The 20,615-nt window shown below is 34.2% G+C and overlaps 1 protein-coding gene across 1 annotated transcript in view; it reads right to left on the reverse strand.

The window, feature by feature from the left end:
• LOC129218311 (exportin-7-like) overlaps positions 1-20,615 on the reverse strand; it is a 223,957-nt gene that overhangs the window by 21,038 nt on the left and 182,304 nt on the right. The window contains exons 24-25 of the mRNA XM_054852545.1: positions 18,953-19,051; positions 8,006-8,133 (exon numbers count right to left, since the gene is read on the reverse strand). Coding sequence (XP_054708520.1) covers positions 8,006-8,133; positions 18,953-19,051 — 227 coding nt within the window. The remainder of the gene's footprint in view (positions 1-8,005; positions 8,134-18,952; positions 19,052-20,615) is intronic.

The raw sequence follows: 20,615 nt of genomic DNA on the forward strand, positions 1-20,615 counted from the left end.
TTATATATTGAACGATGCAACGAAACTCACCAACGAGAAACCTTTTTTGTCAAAGGGTGGACATACAGAAGTATTTTTAATAGCGAATTTAACTTATTTTTTTCACAACCAAGAAGCAATACATGTAGCACATGTGATTCTGGGAATAATGATGAAGAATATGAAGAGAATTTCAAAACTGCTTTCGAGTCAATCAAATTTGACAGGGAATATGCAAAAAGTAATAATGGTACTGCTTTCATTACCGTTGACTTACAACAGACTATGTCGTTGCCAAAATTAACAACATGAAAAGCCTTTTACTTGCGTCAGATGTGGTTCTACAATCTAGGAATACATATAATTTATAAAAATGTAGCCAAAGCCACATTTTGTACATTGACTGAAGACGTTGCCCATTGAGGAAGCTCAGAAGTCTGTAGTTCAATTTTAATGGCAATAGAAACAGATGATGAGTTGAAAACAAAAGACGGTTTAATGGTGTGACTCTAGTGCTGGTCAGAATAAAAACTTTGCAATGATCTGCCTCTATCAATTCCTTATATTGAAAGGTTATTTCAAATCAATTGACCACAAATTTCCAAAAGTGCGACATACATATCTAGATTCAGATCAGGATTTTGGAACACTTGAGAAGGTTCTTAGAAAACATGAAACAATATATGTACCAGACCAGTATCGGAATATCATCTGGAGTATATCTCGAAAAAACAAAGTGACAATATGACAAACCATTTCTGCCATACTGAAATGCTTACAACAATGCTAAATTTGACAAACAAGAAGAAAAATTGTCTACAAGAGAAAGTTAGGTTTAGGGATGGGATCAGATGGATTCGGGTTGAAGAACATAAACAGTTTGAATTTCATGCTATTTAACATTTATTTGCATGAAATTTTTTTAAAAAGCTTATCCATGGTGTGTGTCAGTTTTATTTTATTTTTATCCCCATTCTGGCAATTTTATCAAAATTAGTCTTTCTTTTATGTTAGTCTTTTATTTATCTTTGTTGGTTTAAAGCTGCTTTTTTCCATTGTGCTGTATTCTAATTTCGTAATCTGGACTGGAGGATGCAAAGTTTTGATAATTTAAATAATTTTGTAATCTTATCTATAGGAAAAAATATAAAATTATTTCAAACCCAGTTGAGCATTCATTTCACTTTAAAACAAAACCGAATTGTTACTTTGTGCTGAATTTTGGAATTTTAGGTCCGCTTAAGAAAAAAATGTCATTCAAATATACATTGAAGAATAACTGTTTCAAAATGTTTATGGGTTTTTTTTTTTTTTTGGTTGTAGACTTTTATGTTAAGTCTTTGAAATATGTTTTGTCAATATTTATTCATGTAAGGTGTTTTATGTAGTTTAAAACGTGACTTGTATAAGGACCTAGCTTCATAATTTCTATATAATATTCAATTAAAATCAGGAGCTTTTATAATGATTTTTTTTAATGAATTCCCTATTACTTTAAAATTTTATATCAACCAATATTTTTTTTTTAGAGACTAAACATGTAATTTTATTTTAAACTAACAGAACTGTTTATGTGTTGTAAAGATATATCACCATACCTTTAAACAGAAACATTTCTGTTTATTCTTTTGAAATTTAAAGCTTAAAATATAATTGTGTTGGGCTTTTTTTTCCTAGGTTGGCAAAAAAAAAATTCATTACCAATTTAAGCCAGAAAAGTAAAACACGCGAAATTTTCGCCCGCATAATAGTTTTTATTTTTTTCCCCTCTCTCACCACCCAACATAACCGCCGCTCTCTCAGTTACTTCAAACGTGACAATGGGAGTATATACAGTATGTTCCCTAATGTACTCCTACCTCCATGGGTTCAAAGCCCCCCTTCCCTAGGGGGACAAAAAATCCCCAGATGAGTTCCTGAGCACCAAAGAACCTCTGTGCGCAGTTTGGACAAGATTTGATGTAAAGTGTAGATTTTTATTACGAAATCCTCAACTGTTGCACGTAGTCACACACACAATGCTGTAATGTCACACACATAACGCTAATAAAATATTTTTTATTCCCATTGTATGAGCTTTAGGGGGGAAAAAGTGGATTGTTACTTAGAAGAGTCACTTAGACACATGCACAAAAAATACTGTTCATTTATCTTATAAAACTTCACAGTAAATTACAAAATAATATGAGGTATAGCTTATTTCCAGGTTTTCTGAGTCACAAACTCAAACTACCTCAGACGCAGCATTCAAAATTTAAAAAAGAAAAGAAGTTATCCTATGAAAAAAAAGTTGCCACCTGAAAACTCCAATAGAAACTATTAAGAAATATCATATTGACTTTTACAGTTATTTGCAAAGAAATGGCATCAAAAAGTAACATGTATTGCTAGAACGGTCCTATTTAGTCAGCTTCTGGGTCAGTCACACAGAAAGTCAATTTCAAGTGTATAAAATAATTGACAAATGTTTCATAACTAATAGGGAAACCTGGGGAGCCTTGACCACGTTTTTAGATAAACATTTTTGTAAATTTTATTTTGAAAATTTAAATATATGATAGCACATATTGAAGTACATTCTATTGGCAACAGGAACATATTTGCGATAATGTAAATAATACATTTTTTCTTTTCTAAAATTAATATTTTTTAAAACTTAGGTTAGAGGGTCAAGCCTCCCTTACTAAGGGAGGCTTGACCCATGGTATGGGAGGCTTGACCCGGGTAGTGATATATAATTGTAAAATGAGAAATAGAAAATATTTTTTATTAATTATGTAAATATTAAGTATAATGTTTTATCATGATAATTGAATGTTCAGAAATAAATTATTTTTAAGATCATGTATACATTAATATTTAGAATTGAATTTATGAATCATTGTTTCCTGGATAAGTAAAACTAAATGAGTGTTCACATTGTTGTAAGAAAGTGACTTCATACTCATCATTTAGAACCAATACTCGTGTAACTCGTCCAACAAAATAACACAAATCTCTTTTTGTTGCAAATTTTACAACAGCAAAGTTGTCAAAATCACATTTATTATTTTCCACTATAACATCTTCTAAAAGGTGTGTCAATATTGTATTTCTCTGTGTTAGTAGTAATAATTTATTCATAAAAAATTAGTATTTATAAAAAAAAATAATTATAACAGAGAAACTTTTTGAGAAAAATTAATTTAAATTTGCAAATTTTCCTCAAAAGCCAGATTTTTTTTTTGAATAAATCTAGAGATTATTCCAAAATTAATTAGGCGTCGCTTAATGTGATCACTTTGGGACAAATACAATTTGATAACAATATCCAACTGATAACAATAACCGAAAAGAATCCAGGAGACACAAAATAATGATTTTTTTCCAATTAAGGTGCATTTATTTTGGCAACCTCAAATTAAAATCACAATGACTCAACTGAACGCAGTTTTAAATTATAAATTATTAAATTAACAGAATGGAAATATCTGAATTATAAAAAGTTAAAGCTAAATTATGCAATTTTTAATCACATAGTAATAGGTGAAGTAAAATATGACCATTTTCCCTGACATTCGTAAACCAGTTTCAAAGCACATTCAGCTTTCCTATATTTTCCAGCATGGTTTTGCTTGTTGTTTAAATTTTAACTTAACTTCGCTTTGTTTTCAATCTCGACAGAATTCTTTAATAGTTTATAAAGTAATGGCAACAATGGAGGTCCTACATCAATGCTTGCAACATGTCCAGCGACTGAATTTTTTTAGGTGCAAAAGTAAGTTTTCTTAGGGGGAGTCTGTGGGCACTGGGGGCAAAATTTCTGTAGCTTCATTCCTAGAAAAAATTTGAACTGCTATTAAAAACCATAAAATGCTACACAGAAAGTTAGTCTCGTCAGGGTTTGCCCATGTATTTCTGTTAATTGAGGAACAAAAACGGGGAAAAAAAATTGAAAGTTTATGAAAAAGTGATAACAATAAATGAAGACGCTGATTACAATATCCGACTTTTTTAACGTGTGTTAACATACAAGTGTTTCGGGACTTCGTGATTCTGATAACATTAAGCGAATGATAACATTAACCGTGATCACATTAAGCGGAGCCTACTATATGAATTAATCATAATTTACTTTTTGTTATGAATTATTGCAACAAAAATTCCATAGTAAACAATAACTGATAAGTTAATACTTGTTAACAATCAATGTCTTGGTATTATTATAAACATACAAAATATATAATAACCATATATATTATCCCCATAAAGTAACTATTGTAATTATAAATTGTTTTTGATAAACAGTATTTCTAGAATTCCTAAACTGTTTAAGTAAGGGAGCCTTGACCCAGTGGGTCAAGCCTCCCCACCTACCCATTTTATACAGAATAGCACATGGTGAGATTAAACCTAATTCAAGGAACAAACTTTATAATTATAATAAAAGCTTAATATTATAGTATTTAGAAAATCTCATTTGCAAAAGTATAAACTAATTACATTTGCTGAAAAGGTCTTACAAATTATGCTCAAAATTCTTAGTTTTTAGGTTGAAAAACATTTTTTTCTAAATATCTCCACACATCTGATAGCTAGATGGATAAAACTAAGATGGGTGCCTGATCACATCACTAGCTTTGACTGCCATATAGTGGGAAACAGCTAAAATATTTTTAAATACAAAAATTGAAGGGTGGGTCAAGCTTCCCTTATGGTCAAGGCTCCCTAGTTACCCCTACATATTTTTGGCAGCTAAATTATCATAATCCAGTTTAACAGGATATTAAAAGAAAAAATTCTAGTATTTTATTTTAAACATACTTTGTGCAAGTCTAATGTACCAAAATGCCATGCTCTTACTAGACCTTACTGATTGTTAAAAAAAGAGCATAATTTATTTCCAAAAAAAAAAAAAAACAATAAGTTCATAATTTTTTTTTTTTGCTTTTCATTTCAAAATATCAGGGGTTTGTCTAGAATATTTCACAGGGTCCGTTTTTTGCGAAAAATAAGATAATTTTGTGAAAAAGTAAATTATTTAAAATTTGCACACATAGTAATGTATTCAGGAGGGGGGGGGGGAGGGATCATGGCACGAATTGCATGATAGGATTTTTTCGGTGCGTGATTTTGGGTCTTTTTCCGGTTGTTTCCTTTTCCGAGCGGCAGAAACAAGACGGAATCGAGAGTTGAAACATTTTTAACTTTTTCTGTTTCTGGCAACGGAATCCGCTTCGCAACAGCCAATAGGAACTCTTCACATTGTCAACAACGTTTTTCTTCAGAAATATTGACGGCTAGTGGATCCATGAAGATATATTTAGAAGAGGTCAGGAAATATCCTTGCCTCTTCGATACAAAAAAAAAAAAAAAAGATTATAAAGATGTCCAAATGAAGAAGAGTTTGTGGCCTGTCATCGGCTCCAAATTCAATTTGAGTGGTAAGTCGAACATTTTTAGTCGCTTGATTTGAATGGTATGAACTATGCGTTTGCAATCAACAATCAACTGCAACAAATTAAATTTTTGCAGGTCCTGTAGCAGAAACAAAGTGGACAGTTCAAAGGGACCGGTTTACTAAAGAAAAAAGAAAAGTCAGGGACAAGTTTGGGTACAGGAAAGGGAACCTTGATGTCTATGTTCCCAAATGGTTCCTGTACCAACAAATGGAATCTATTCTGAATGTGTGTTCATCACAAAATACAAGAATAGTTATTTTATGCAGGATTTGGAAATATATCTTTCATTCCTTTATTTAGCCTAATAAATACATTGATAGCTTTTTTTTTCTGCATATAAAATTAAATTTTGTTTCGCTTATCTAAATTTTTAATCAACTTTGATCTGTAATTTTCGAATTTAACGATTTAAAAATTGAAAGTTACTATTGCAGGGTGCTGGATCTAGGGGAGAGCAAGCGAGGCAGCAAACACACCCTATTTTTTGTGTTGGAGGTTTTTATTCTCGTTAAAACTTGATATTAAATCTTGTTGGGAAATGTGTAAGTGCAGTAGTTTCAATGTTTTGGCCCACCTTGTAAAAATTATGTATTCAGTGCTGCCACTCCGTTTGATTCTCTCTACCTAAAATGTTGCTAATTTCGAAAGGTTAATTTGTATAACGCAGGCCAATCATTTAAGGGCACTTGAGAAGATAATTGTCCCTAAATGACGGGCTTTGTAAAGTCAATGCATCTATATGAGTGGATATGGTTTTTGTTTATCCAAGAGCAAAGCTGTTACATTAAGAAAATGTAAACTCATCATTGCAAAATCTTTTTTCTTTCTTCGATCCATCTTTCCCGCTAAATACACAAAATTAAAGTGAATGTCTGGAATCCTTCACCAGATGGCGCTCCAAGATTCCGCGTAAGAATTTCCTGCCAGTTGAACGGAAATACAACGGAACGGAAAATCGTACATTTTCCGTTTCAGTTTCCGTTTTTCCGGTGATGTGGAATCGCGGCTTTAACAAAGCATAGTAAACATCCAAAACAAGAAAAATCCGATTTCCATAGTGGATGCAAAACGATTGCAATTTTCAAAGTGAAGGCAAGAAAAGTATAAAAGCGAAAAAACCTTCTCACATTTCCAACATCAATCAATGTCCTGATGATAGCCAAGGCAGTTAAACTTCATTATATTTTTTGTTAGGCTAAAGAATGCTAAACAATGAAGGAAATCATCAAAGTACAGTCTAACCTGCTTATCTTGAAAACTTGTATATCTCGAAGATTTTTAATTTCCTTGCATTTGCAGTCAAAATTCAATGTATTTTCCATGCTTATCTCGAAAAAAAATTTACGAAAACCTCGATATCTCGAATTCCAGCAATGCAGTCATTTTCGGATTCGAAGCCCAGTAGTCTTCAAAACAACCAACAGAAACTTCCCTTAAACACAGAATCAGTAGTATGTCCTCAAGGGCAGAGAGGGCAGTGTAAAAAAGACAGAAATGTACCAAGGAATACGTTGGATTTCTAGGAAGGCAAACGAAAGGGCAGTCGTTTCGAGTACTTTTTCGGAAGCAGAGCAGAGGGCAGAGAATGGGACAATGAGGTGAGGGGTAAACTTGACAGATTTGAAATGTGGGGCGAGTTTTTCAAGTTCGTGGTTAAAGGTCATTCAAATTAAAAGCCGATTATAGGAGCGAAAAAAAAGATGAAAAATATAAATTCTAGAATTTTTGAACGGCAATCCATTAATGAAAAAAATAAAATAAAATGGTTCCTCCATTGCAAGGACCAACGTGTTCCAGCAAGTGGATAAATGCTACAAAGAAAAGTGGAAGATTTTTCCAACGATAGATTTTTCAGCCATTGCCAAGCTCAAGAGCATAGTTGAATCTAAAAAAAGTAGGAACCAAAAAAACAATAAAAAAAATATTTTGCACTAATAATTTATTGATAAATTTTTGAAAAAGGAAAGCTTAAAATTTCATTACTGTCAAAATGATTTTTAAACTTGCAATAATGTACTTGGTATAAAATAGTAGATTAAATACTTAACAAAAATAATACGGAAGAATTTTAATCTTTCGCATGAATTGTCTGTAGTATAAAATTCAAACTTTCATCATCGTATTCCATATTTCAATAAGTTTCTCAAAACTTTCGTGTCTCGAAACCTCTTTATGTCAAATTTTTTTCCCTTCCCGTGAAATTCGAGATAGACAGGTTCGACTGTAATATAATTTAAGCCAGCATTGAAGGAACATTTTTTACAAATGAAACACAGGCAATAATTTTCTGGTACTAAATTACTTCCCTTTTACTAATAGTTTCTTGGACTAACTCCATGAGTTACGAAAATAAACTGAACCTTTCTCAAACATAATTTCTATGAAATTATACACAAATATGCCATATACAGGATATAAACATCTACCTCTTTAACTACTAATCTGCTGTGATTTAAAGAGAAAAATTATGGAAAATTTTTCTTCCCTCATTATCCTGAATTGGATGAGGTATATAACATGAAAAAAATGCAAAAAGAGAGTGAAAGTGAAAAAAGTGTATTGATCAGTATTGCTACAATATTTACCGTTCTCTGTTCTTTGTTTGAAGGTTTCGCTCAATACCATCCATTAAACTATCAAACCACTGTGCCATAACACCCTGTTTTTCAGGTAACTGGGTATTAATAATGTTTTGCCGGAGTTGATTAAAATACTGTAAAGAAACTTGTAATTAGATCAAATTTCACTGTACAAGAAAGAAAAAGTTATGTTCCACAATAAAGAAATAGATAACCAGATAAATAAAAATAAATTTATAAAACAAAAAATACAAAAAGATTTTGATGGACAGCACATTATAATAACAACTAGCATTTGACAGACTGATTAATTTTTTTTAATGCCTTTGACTATACTGAAATCATTTCCTCAATGTTTTGCAAGACAAAATATAAGAAATAAAAGATAAAAGTTTTTATAAATAGATTTTGACTCATCAGTTTGTGCAACATTGAATGCTAGAATTCCTAGCACAAGAAAATTTCATTTGCTCATCAGACAATGCAAAGAATAGAAAGTTGTCAACAAAGAAAAGGATTCAGGATCTCAAAAAATGAAAATGAGTTGAAACATGAAAATGAAAGAAAAAAAAAAGGGAAAAAGAAAAGGAAAGGGGAAAAAAAGAAGAAGAGCTGAACATGCTATTTGATAAGTTCTTGACATTAAGAAATCAGAAATTAATACAGCAAATATAAGGAACTGCCATGCAGAAGCGAATAAGTTCAATTTCTTTCATTTACCCTTATTAACAAGCAGCCCCCTACATTTATTTTTCCCTCAATTCTACACTACCGCACAAATTAAAATGGAATCAACCATCAAATACAAAGTGGCTATCAAAAATACAAAATATGGAGAGAAAGAAAGAAAGAAAGAGAAAAAAAAAACAATATCGCCGATAGAGGGCACTATTGTTGCTGGGGAGAGTTTTTGCACAGCTCCTGAGTTTAGTGATTTTTTACTGTAATTGTTTATTTTTACTGCTTTAGTTTCAGTATTTTTAATGTATTTTATCATATAATTAAGTATTTTTGTGCTGTATTTTTGTCTTATTTTTGATTTACCGTAATTTCGGGTAGATAAGCCACGGCTTATAATGTGTTTTAAAGTTGAAATTAAACATCTGCGGCGTATCTTCCAGGGCGCCGTATCTGAAGAAATCCCCCCCCCCCATCCTTCTCTCTTAGTGTTTCTCATGTTCGCCCAATCGAGCGACAATGTTTAAATTCATTAGTAAACGCTAGTAGAGCTCTCAAATTGCACCATGAAAAAGGTTTCTCATTAAATTTAATTTTTCACACCCTTAAACATGCGTTAGTCTGCGCCAATTTTACTGCTGTTCGCTGCTGTTGTTCTTTCCAGTGTTGCCAGATTCGTGATGGAGACATACATTTACTCCTGAAAAATGGAAAAATTGCTAGCTTGTCTGAGTTGGAGTCCCTATAGTCTGAGTAATGTTTTAAAATGTGTCAATGATGATAAATTAAAAAAAGAACCAATGGATCAAAGGTAAACAATTTTTTCATGAACTGCTAACACAATGATTTGAAAGCCTTTCATCCAAACAAATGTAGATGTCATCTGGCAACACTCGTTTTTTGCGTAACCGTAGCATTTTCCAATATTTTTTTTTTTTTTACACGAAGTTAATTCCCTTTCTATCCATCAACAAGTGCAGTTGCTTGTTACAGTTTCGTTCTAACTATAATAAATGATCACATCCATACATATGTATATATATATATATATATATATATATATATATATATATATATATATATATATATATATGTATAGAGGGGTGGGGAGCCATGTTTTGATACACTCTTATGCGGCATATACCATAAGGTGGCTTATCTGATGAACTTTTGTTTTTAGTTAGTAAATTATTGCATGTGCGGTGTATACGATAGGGCGGCTTATCTACCCGAAATTACGGTACTTGCTTTCTGAAAGTGTTTTTCTATTCCTTGAAGCAAAGCTTAAATTGTGCTGATTTCTTTATTGTTAAGCCTGAGTGCTCTGTTAAGTGTGTAACTTGTTTACTTTAATTTACTGCTTGTCTTAGGATTTAGCAATATTCGTACCTTTTACTTCCAATGCTTTCTAATTCTAATAATCAGCATTAATTCTTCAATTTTACATTTTTGTATTGACTTTTAAAGTGTATCGTTTTGAGCTAGAATGGGGGTTATAAGCATTTTGAAGGAGGTTAAGAGTGGTAAAGGGGACAAGTCCCAGGTAGCATCAACTCATCGGATTTTGCTCGGTCGATCATCGACTCCTCCTAAACTCATCGCGTAATGCACGCTGATATCGTTGCGATCAGAATCCGAGAACGGTTTTCGATGAGCTGTTTTTTATCGGAAAACTATATCCTTACGATCAAATTTTACCGATGAAAATTTGCCGAGCTACATTTCATCTGAAAAAGATATCGTAACGATCAAATTTTCCGATGAAAATTTGCCGAATGTCATTTCATCGGAAAAAGAGATCGTAACGATCAAATTTTCCGATGAAAATTTGCCGAGCTGCATTTCATCGGAAAAAGAGATCGTAACGATCAAATTTTCCGATGAAAATTTGCTGAGCTACATTTCATCGGATAAAGAGATCTTAACGATAAAATTTTCCGATGAAAATTTACCGAGCTACATTTCATCGAAAAACGAAATCATAACAATCAAATTTTCCGATGAAAATTTGCCGAACTGCATTTCATCGGAAAAAGAGATCGTAACAATCAAATTTTCCGATGAAAATTTGATGAGCTACATTTCATCGGAAAAAGAGATCTTAACGATCAAATTTTCCGATGAAATGCAGCTCGGCAAATTTTCATCGGAAAGAGAGATCGTAACGATCAAATTTTCCGATGAAAATTTGCCGAGTTACACTTCATCTTAAAAAAGTAGGTTGTTTAAATTTTCCGATAAAAATTTTCCCAATCTAAAATTTCTGGAAATCTCCCAACTGTTAAAATAGGATAAATTTCATTATTCGAATATCCGACAATTGATAGTGTCATTGATCAAACGTAACTATACGGTTCAACATTCAGGGTTGAAAATCGGAGGAAAAATGACTGAGACTTTGACTCTGAATCCGACTCCTGGATTTTGAAAGGGTTTTCTCCGATTTGCTGCAAAATCAATTCAACTTTAACTCACGATTCCAACCCCGATTACCACACTGGAATTGCGAACAAAATGAGACTCCGACTCTTGAATGATTTCTCTCTATCTCCAAAACAATTCCACTTGGTTCAATTTGACTTCCAAAATTACCGACTCCGACTCGGTTTGCGGGCAAAATGATCGACTCCGACTCTTCACTAGCTGGCGCCACAAGTATATTCACTGAATAAAGTTCTCACTTTTTCGTTCAGAAATCTGTCATGGCCTTGCCACCCGATAGATGGCGCCACAAATGATTTTCCATTTAATACATTATTTTCCTCCTAAGAAAGAGCATTACTTGTCCAGTGGTTAGCATATGAATCTCGTATTCCAGAGGTCTAGGGTTCGGTTCCCGGCTAAAGCGACTTCGTTTGAGTTCATGAATCACGTTCATCAAAAGTTGTTAAATTAGAAATTAAATAAACAAGTTATTAAAAAAAATAAAATATATAAAATAATTGTCCCAAATGACATCGTCCAAAAATACCCCATCTTGAAAGTTTTCAAGATGGCGGAAGGGTCACGTGATCATCCACTGTTAATTTTTTTTTCTCCTGCTTCTCCCTATATCGCAGTTGTTACTACTTCTCATCATATTTTCATCCTAAATTCATCGCCTCGGAACAGCACTGCTCGAATATTGCTCCAAATTTCATCGTATTTTCATCCAAAATTCATCGCCTCGGAACATCACGGCTCGTATATTGCTCAAAATCTCATCGTATTTTCATCCAAAATTCATCGCCTCGGAACAGCACTGCTCGTATATTGCTCCAAATCTCATCGGTATAGGGAGCAAAATTCATTGAATTCCGATGATCGGATTCTACTATTGCCGATGAGACATATTGGAGCAATTTCCGATGAAAACTCATCGGAATCCGATCATCGACCGATCAAAGTTTGATTGGATTTCGATGAACGGCCGATGATCGGCCGATGAGTTGATGCTACTCGGGGTGGAATTCTTGTGGCTTATGTCAGATGTTTTGCTTGTTTAAGGGGAAGGATGAGTCTGAGAAGGATTTCATTTGCACAAAGTGTGTTGAAATCTCAGAAATCATAATTAGGGTGATTACTTTGGAAACTGAGTTAGCATTAGGCTGTAGGATTGTAGATGGGGTAAACACTCCAGAGGGAAAGGGGGAAGTTAGTAAAAAGAAGGTGGGCATTTGCTGTGTGTTAGATAGTGGAAATATTCCAGAGGTAAAGGGGGAAGTTATTGCTGAGGAAACAGACTGGGAAATGAAGGGTATAATTTTTGGAGATACAATGGTGCGTGAGGTGGGAAACTCAATAGGCAGAGTTAGACATAAGGTGGCTAGATGTTGTTTGTCAGGAGCTCGTGTGAGAGATGTAAATATGGTTGCTGAAAAGAAGGGGGTATTTATACTTTGTGGGTGGGAACTAAAGATGTAGGCCATACTAACAATGAGTTTACAAAAGAATGGGATTCCCTGTTGGACAAAGCAACCAAAAGTTCGACAAATGTCCAAGTGGTTGGTTTGCTTCCAAGATATGGAGTGCATAGGAATTGGTTAAAACAACGGGCTAGGTGTATGAACCTGCTACTTAAAGAAATTCGTGTAAAGCATAGTATCAGGTTTATTGATGTATGGAGTAAATGTAAACATGAGTGGATTGACAGGGATGGCCTGCATCTGAGTTCTACAGGGGTCAAAAAGACTTCCAGAATCAAAAAACTAAGTTGGAATGGTAGACATGGTTTAAAGAGTAGAATTCGAAAGGATACTAACTATTTGGATTTTACTAGAAACGGAAATAGGGTGGCTAATAAGAGAAAATATTTTAACAGTAGGGATTCAAATAATCTCGGTACTCGACAGGACGAGATTTTGGATCTATACTCGATTGCAAGCTTTCTTGGCTATGGAGAAATGAGCTGCGGCCAAGAAAAGGAAATAGTTCCTTGCGCTTTGCCAGATAATCGGGGAGAAATTACGCACTTTGCTTTAGAAATCGCATTAGTTAGTTAAACCGATGCAAAAGGGACATTTTTTTGTCATAATTTCTGTGAATCGTTAAATATTTTCAATTTTAAGAGCGGTGCAGCGCGGATCCATACATTCATTTGCAACTGAACAAACCAGCCAATCAGAGCTCACAAACAGTTGGCGATCTCCGGATATTCTGCGTTTGGCGTGATTTTGCTCAAGTGCTCCACTCTCGTTGAAGTATGCCAAAGCGGATTAATTCGCCAAGCAGGCAACTGCGAGTGCGGTGTCTTATCGGAGATCCTCCTTACAAACCTACAGGCGGTCTTTTCACTCAGTGTTTTTCCTCCGCGCTTAATGACGTCACTGACAAGTTAACTTGCAAGCTAGTATAGATTTCTGTGACATGGAAGGTTCTGTTCAAGGGTTATGAGTAGGGGAAAACATTGGAGATAGTGACCACAACAGTATTAGGTTGGGGATGAAATTTGATATGCATAAAGTAGAGAATTTTAGGTTCGTGGCCAATTTCAGAAATACTGATTTTGTGGCACTTAGGCAGAGTTTGAAAGCATTTTTTTCTTTCGGAATGGACAGCAGCAATGTGAATCTTCAGTGGGCAGAGTTTAAGGAAAATCTAGCGAAAACGGTTGGTGATCATGTTCTCTTCAGGAGAAACGGTGTCAATGTGGTTCTCCAGGGAAACTAAACACGCTCTAAATTACAAGCAAGCTGCTTTTCATAGGTTTAGAGAAACTGATCACAGTGCAGATAGGTTCCAAAATTGTAAGGCAAGGCGTAAATTTAAGTATTTGGTACGGATTCAGAAAAGAGAGTTGGAGCAAAGACTGGCAGATAACATAGACAGGAATCCTAAGAGGTTTTTTGCATATGCAAATTTGGGGAAAGTTCAAAAGAATCATATTGGGCCACTGGTTGATGAGCACGGAATTTCAATTCAGGACGATAGTGCTATTGCTAATGTTCTTAATAACCTTTTTTGAGTTTTTTTTAACCATAACTGTATCTCAACAGTTGACAACAGCAAGACACAAGCTATAGTACAGCTTGAGGACTTTGTATCATCTAGGGATGACCTTTTATTCCATTTGAAAAAAATTAAAGAGACTAATGCTCCAGGACCAGATAATATTTATAAGAAAATTTTGGTTGAATGTGCAGAGGAATTAGCAGATGTAATTGTAAATATTTTCAATGCTTCTTATAACTCGGGGACAGTGCCAGAGGATTGGAAGCTGGCTAACATTGCACCGCTCTTCAAGAAAGAGTCTAAAGGGAGTGCGGGAAATTTTAGACCTGTGAGTCTCACTTTGGTGGGTTGCAAAATTTTTGAAACTTTGATGAAAATTAAGATAGTACATTTTTTGGAGACAAATAATCTATTGACTAGTTTGCAGTATGGGTTCAGGAAAGCTAAATCATGTGCTATTAATTTATTACATTTCTATGACAAAGTTATCATGGCTTTGGACAATAAGAAGCCTGTAGATGTTGTTTACATTGATTTTCAAAAAGCTTTCGATGAGGTACCGCATGTTGCTCTACTTAGCAAATTAGCTGATATAGGAATAGGAGGGAAAATTTTCATTTGGGTAAAAAACTGGCTGACCGGAAGGAAACAAAGGGTAGTTCTAAGGGGAAAAAATTCTAATAGAGTGAGGATTTTAAGCGGGGTTCCTCAAGGATCAGTGTTAGGGCCTGCTTTGTTCATTGTTTTTATGAACGATATTCATAAAAATATTTCTGGGAACATAAATTGTTTTGCTGATGCTGTCAAAGTTATGGGGATTGTAGATAATAAAGAACAAGCAAATCAGCTGCAAGAGGATCTAGATTATATTACGGAGTGGGCTGATTAATGGGGTATGGCTGTTAATGTTGGGAAATGTCAAGTGCTACATTTAGGGCATGGAAATAAGTGTACAAGTTATTATTTGCAAGTTTCAGTCATTAGTCAGACAGAAAAAGTTACTGATCTGGGCATCTTAAAAAGTCAGGATTTAAAGTTTAGTCAACAAAGCAGCATAGCTAGTAACAAAGCCAATAAGATGCTTGGGTTTATCAATAGCACTTTTCAAACAATTCTAAAAAAGATCTTCTGCCCTTATATACAAATTGGGTAAGACCTCATTTAGACTATGCTGTTCAGTTTTGGTCTCCTTATCTTAAGAAAGATATTAATGTATTGGAAAAGGTTCAAAGGCAGGCTACAAGGCTAATAAATGAACTTTTTCATTTAGACTATGATTCCAGGCTTTGATTGCTAAAAATGTAGTCTTGAGCAAAGAAGAGACCTAGGGGACATGATTCAGTTGTATAAATTTATTGAAATGAAAGATGTTACACTGCTAAAGTTTAGCACTGAAAACAGGACAAGGCGTCATTGTTTTAAACTATTTAAATCTCAGGTTAATATGGATATTAGGAAAAATTACTATTTTAGCAGGGTAGTGGAACCTTGGAACAGCTTACCGGAAGAGGTGGTAATGAGCAAGGGAGTAGACAGTTTTAAGAGGGCCATTGATCTTCACTGGGGATTGTAAATTGACTAGGACCAGTCTATCTGGGCCCAGAGCCTGTTGCTGGTCGTCACTTTCATATTTGTAATCGCACAGCATTAACTGAACATAAAATGGGCTTATTTAAGGTTTATCATACCAATGCTCGTAGTATAAGGAACAAGATGGAAGAATTGAAAAGCATAAAAATAGACAAGAGGTTGGATATTATTGGAGTTACTGAGACGTTGGCTACCGGAAGTGATGCTGATTTATTATCTATTGCTGGGTATAATTTGTTTAGACAAGATAGAGTAGGTAAAAGAGATGGTAGGGTTTTAGTTTATGTCAGACACTTTAACTTGCTATGAATTGGTAATTAATGATAAACCTAAGGAGATTGATATGATTTGGCTGGAGTTGATGAGCAATAAGGGCAAAAAATTATATTTAGGGAACATTTATAGGCCACCCAACTTAAGCCTGTCTCAAGATGAACAGATGTTTGGTATTGTTAATGATATTTCAAGCAAGTGGTCAGTCATCATAATGGGAGATTTTAATTTTTCAGTAATTGATTGGAATAATTTTTACCACAGTAATAGCAGAGAAGAAGAATTTTTTAAAGTAATTGATGACTGTTTCTTAGATAAAACTGTAACTCAGGGTACTCAACAGAACGTGATTTTGGATCTAGTTTTCTGTGACATGGAAGGTTCTGTTCAAAGGTTAGGTGTAGGGGAATACATTGGAGATAGTGACCACAACAGTATTTGGTTTGGAATTAAATTTGATATGCACAAAGTAGAGAATTTTGAGTTTGTGCCAGATTTCAGAAATATTGATTTTGTGGCACTTAGGCAGAGTTTGAAAGCAGTTTTTCTTTCGGATTGGACAATAGTGATGTGAATCTTCAGTGGGCAGAGTTTAAGGACAATCTACCGAAAATGGTTGGGGATCATGTTCCCTTTAGGAGAAAGGGTGTCAACACAAAAATTTGGCCAATGTGGTTCACCAGGGAAACTACAGACGCTCTAAATTACATGCAAGACGCTTTTCAAAGGTTTAAAGAAACTATCCATTGTGCAGATAGGCTCCAATATTGTAAGGCAAGTCGTAAGTTTAAGTATTTGGTACAGATTCAGAAAAGAGAGTTGGAGCAAAGACTGGCAGATAACATAGACAGGAATCCTAAGAGGTTTTTTGCGTTTGAAATAGTCATATTGGGCCACTGGTTGATGAACACGGAATTTCAATTCAGGACAATAGTGCTATTGCTAATGTTCTTAATAACTTTTTTGAGTGTTTTTAACCATAACTGTATCTCAACAGTTGACAACAGCAAGACACAAGCTAAAGTACAGCTTGAGGACTTTGTATTTTCTAGGAATGACCTTTTACTTCATTTGAAAAAAATTAAAGAGACTAAGGCTCAGGGACCAGATAATATTTGTAAAAAAATTTTGGTTGAATGTGCAAAGGAATTAGCGTTTGTAATTGTAAATATTTTAGATGCTTCTCATAACTCGGGGACAGTGCCAGAGGACTGGAAGCTGGCTAACATTGCACCGCTCTTCAAGAAAGGGTCTAAAGGGAGTGCGGGAAATTATAGACCTGTGAGTCTAACTTCAGTGGTTTGCAAAATTTTTGAAACATTGCTAAAAATTAAGATAGTAAATTTTTTGGAGACTAATAATCTATTGACTAGTTTTCAGTACGGTTTCAGAAAAGGTAAATCTTGTGAAACTAATTTATTACATTTCTGTGACAAAATTACCATCGCTTTCGACAATAAGAAGCCTGTAGATGTTGTTTACATTGATTTTCAAAAAGCTTTCAATTAGGTATCGCATGTTGCTCTACTTAGCAAATTATCTAATATAGGAATAGGAGGGAAAATTTCCATTTGAGTAAAAAACTGGCTGAGTTAAGGGTAAATTATTCTAAATGTGGACTGAGGTTTTAAGTGGGGTTCCTCAGGGATCAGTGTTAGGTCTTGTTTTGTTCATTGTTTTTATGAACGATATTCATAAAAATATTTCTGGAAACAGGAATTGTTTTGCTGGTCACAGTTATGGGGATTGTAGAAAATGAAAAACAAGCAAATCAGGAGCAAGAGGATCTAGATCATGTTACGGAGTGGGCCGATAAATGTGGTATGGCTGTTAATGTTGGGAAATGTCAAGTGCTACATTTAGGGCATGGAAATAAGTGTAAGATTTATTATTTGCAAGGTTCAGTCATTAGCCAGGCATAAAAAGTTACTGATCTGGGTTCAAGGCGGGCTACAAGGCTAATAATAAATACTTTCCCATTTAGACTACGATTCCAGGCTTAGAATGCTAAAAATGTACAGTCTTGAGCAAAGAAGAGACCAAGGAGACATGATTCAATTGTTTAAATTTATTAAAATGAAAGATGTTATGGGGCTAAAGTTTAGCACTGAAACCAGGACAAGAGGTCATTGTTTTAAGCTATTTAAATCTCAGGCTAACATGGATATTAGGAAAAATTACTTCAGCAGGGTAGTGGAACCATGGAACAGCTTACCGGATGAGGTGGTAATGAGCAAGGGAGTAAAGTTTTAGTAGGGTCATTGACCTTCACTTGGGATTGATTGTAAATTGACTGGGACTAGCCTAGCTGGGCCCAGAGCCTGTTGCTGGGCATTACTTTTGTATTTGTATATTTTCAGATAGTTCATTTACCTAAACAGGATTTACAGATTTTTAGTTTGTCCATAGGAAAAAGAGGAGTACCTAAATTCTAGAGAAAAAAAAAAAGAGTTCATAATTTTAACATTTAATAGTTAAAATTTGGGTGGCCACCTGGATAATCGATAATTTGCAGCAAATTTATTCTTTTATTAAAACTACTTTTGCTTGCAGCTAGTAACTATTCTGAGTGAATTTCAGCCAATAAATCAGCTGAAAAATTATTTTCTTGAAATGAAAATTATTTTTGCTTACATTAAATTATGCTGAATGAATTTTTTTACACCAACCCAATAGCTCTAAACTCCATCTACAGTGCTCCCATTCGATTCAAAAATTATAAATTTTCACAGAAGGGGTGTGAACATCACATTCATATTTGTTTTTAGAAAGGAGAAAAATAAAAGAGCTTACAGGGAAAACTTAAAAAACAAAACTGAAATTTTCAAGGAAAAATAGAGCACATTTTGAAAAAAAGACATTCAAGGACTTGAAACTAAAAAAGTTTTCAGTTGGAAGCCCTGTCTTAAACGAAACACTTTGAATTAATCATTGAATGCTGTCATTGTATAAAATTTATTAAATATACAGAAATTTACTTACTTCTTCATTTAATAAAATTAAACCTAATAAAGGCCTTGACATGGACCACTGATTTCTACATTCTTCAAATATCACAATGTTTAAATTTGTGCTGAGCATCTGAAATGAAAAAAATAAATAAATAATATACTTTGCAAAAATGCCATTTTCAAGTTCTAAAATACATAACAATCACTCACACATGGAAAATGTTTGCAATTTGCATCTATTCTCCTAACTGAGCCCTAAATTTATGGCATATTTCAAACCCCAAATTCAAAGATGGGAATGAAAAAAAATTTAACTTCTCAAAATTTTTTGTAGAAAATACAAGGTTCAGAGGTTCAAAATGTTGATTATTCACAAGTGGTGAACATTATTCAGCTTTACATCTGATGAAATTCTAATGCATTTTTAAAAGTTCAAATTTATTATTACTATGCTTCCCACAAATGCAAAGATCCATATGAAAAAAATATTTAACACCAGAAAACAAGGGAAAAACTTGATTCCAATCTGCGGCATTGAACTTGGGTGGGGGGTGGGGGGAGAGATTTGCACCCTTGTCATGTGTCAAACCTTTTATTCATAGCGAACCTTTTAGCATTGTGGCTTAAGATAACTTTAATGCCTTGGATAAAAATTTTAACTATCAATAAAAAAGTGGCAACTAAATTGAAAGTGTCTACTGATAACTAGCTACTAATTAAAAATGTTAATTCCCAGCTATATTTGAAAACTGAAAGAGAGAAAAAAAAGAAAAAGGATAGAAAATACTGTTAAAAACGTAGATGAATCCTGGATAAGGAGAAAATCTTTATACCCATTTCCGGTTCCAGGGAAAACAAAGCTATGAAGCCCTCAGCATCCAATTCCAGGTGCCTGATAAAAAGTAATCCAAATAGCCTTAGAGCTTCTGCATTGTTGCTAGTTCATTAGCCGCGTTGACAACACTTTTCCACCCTGTAAATCCCGCCCCGGCTCCGCAAAAAAAAAAAAGATTAAAAAATTTCACGTTTTTATGTTAAAAGATGTTTTTCCATTGTACCAGAGAAAGGGGTTTTTACCCAGCATCCTTAGCGTCTATATTCAGCAAGCAAACAAAACTTGCTTCGCATAATGGATTTTGGGTGAAAACTCCTCTATCACTCCAGAAGGAAGCAGGAGGAGAAAAATTCTACATATACCCCACAAATAACCGGAATGTGGTGAAAAGCAGGTTTTTTTCGGGATCAAAAGTGTCCATGGAAATGGCCCTATTGGTTTCCAATCTCGATTTGAAAAAGCACTTTAATATCACTGTATGTTAGGGCCGGGTGATGCATCGCCAAAAACCAGTGTGCATCCCACATCGTTAAACCAGTTTAGAATTTTTCTTTAAATCGATGCATTGATACTGCTCCAACATATTACACACACCGGTCCTGGGTTGCTGCTATTTTAATCTCTAATTTTTTTACACTAAAGTTAAACTGGCAGTGCGTCAATCTAATGTGGCTTAACAATGAAGGTGCGAAGAGTTGGACCTTCATGTCTCTCAAAACATGTAAGAAGTGTACATACGTTTTTAATTATTGACGAAAACGAAAGCAGGGGAGTTCCTAGCACCTGTGGCACCTGTGTCACAAGAGTCGGTAATTCATAGTGTCCCATACCGTGCAAGACAACAGCACATTTTAACTTT

The sequence above is a fragment of the Uloborus diversus genome, chromosome 3 (assembly GCF_026930045.1).
Source record: "Uloborus diversus isolate 005 chromosome 3, Udiv.v.3.1, whole genome shotgun sequence".
In the NCBI taxonomy this organism is placed as follows: Eukaryota; Metazoa; Arthropoda; class Arachnida; order Araneae; family Uloboridae; genus Uloborus; species Uloborus diversus.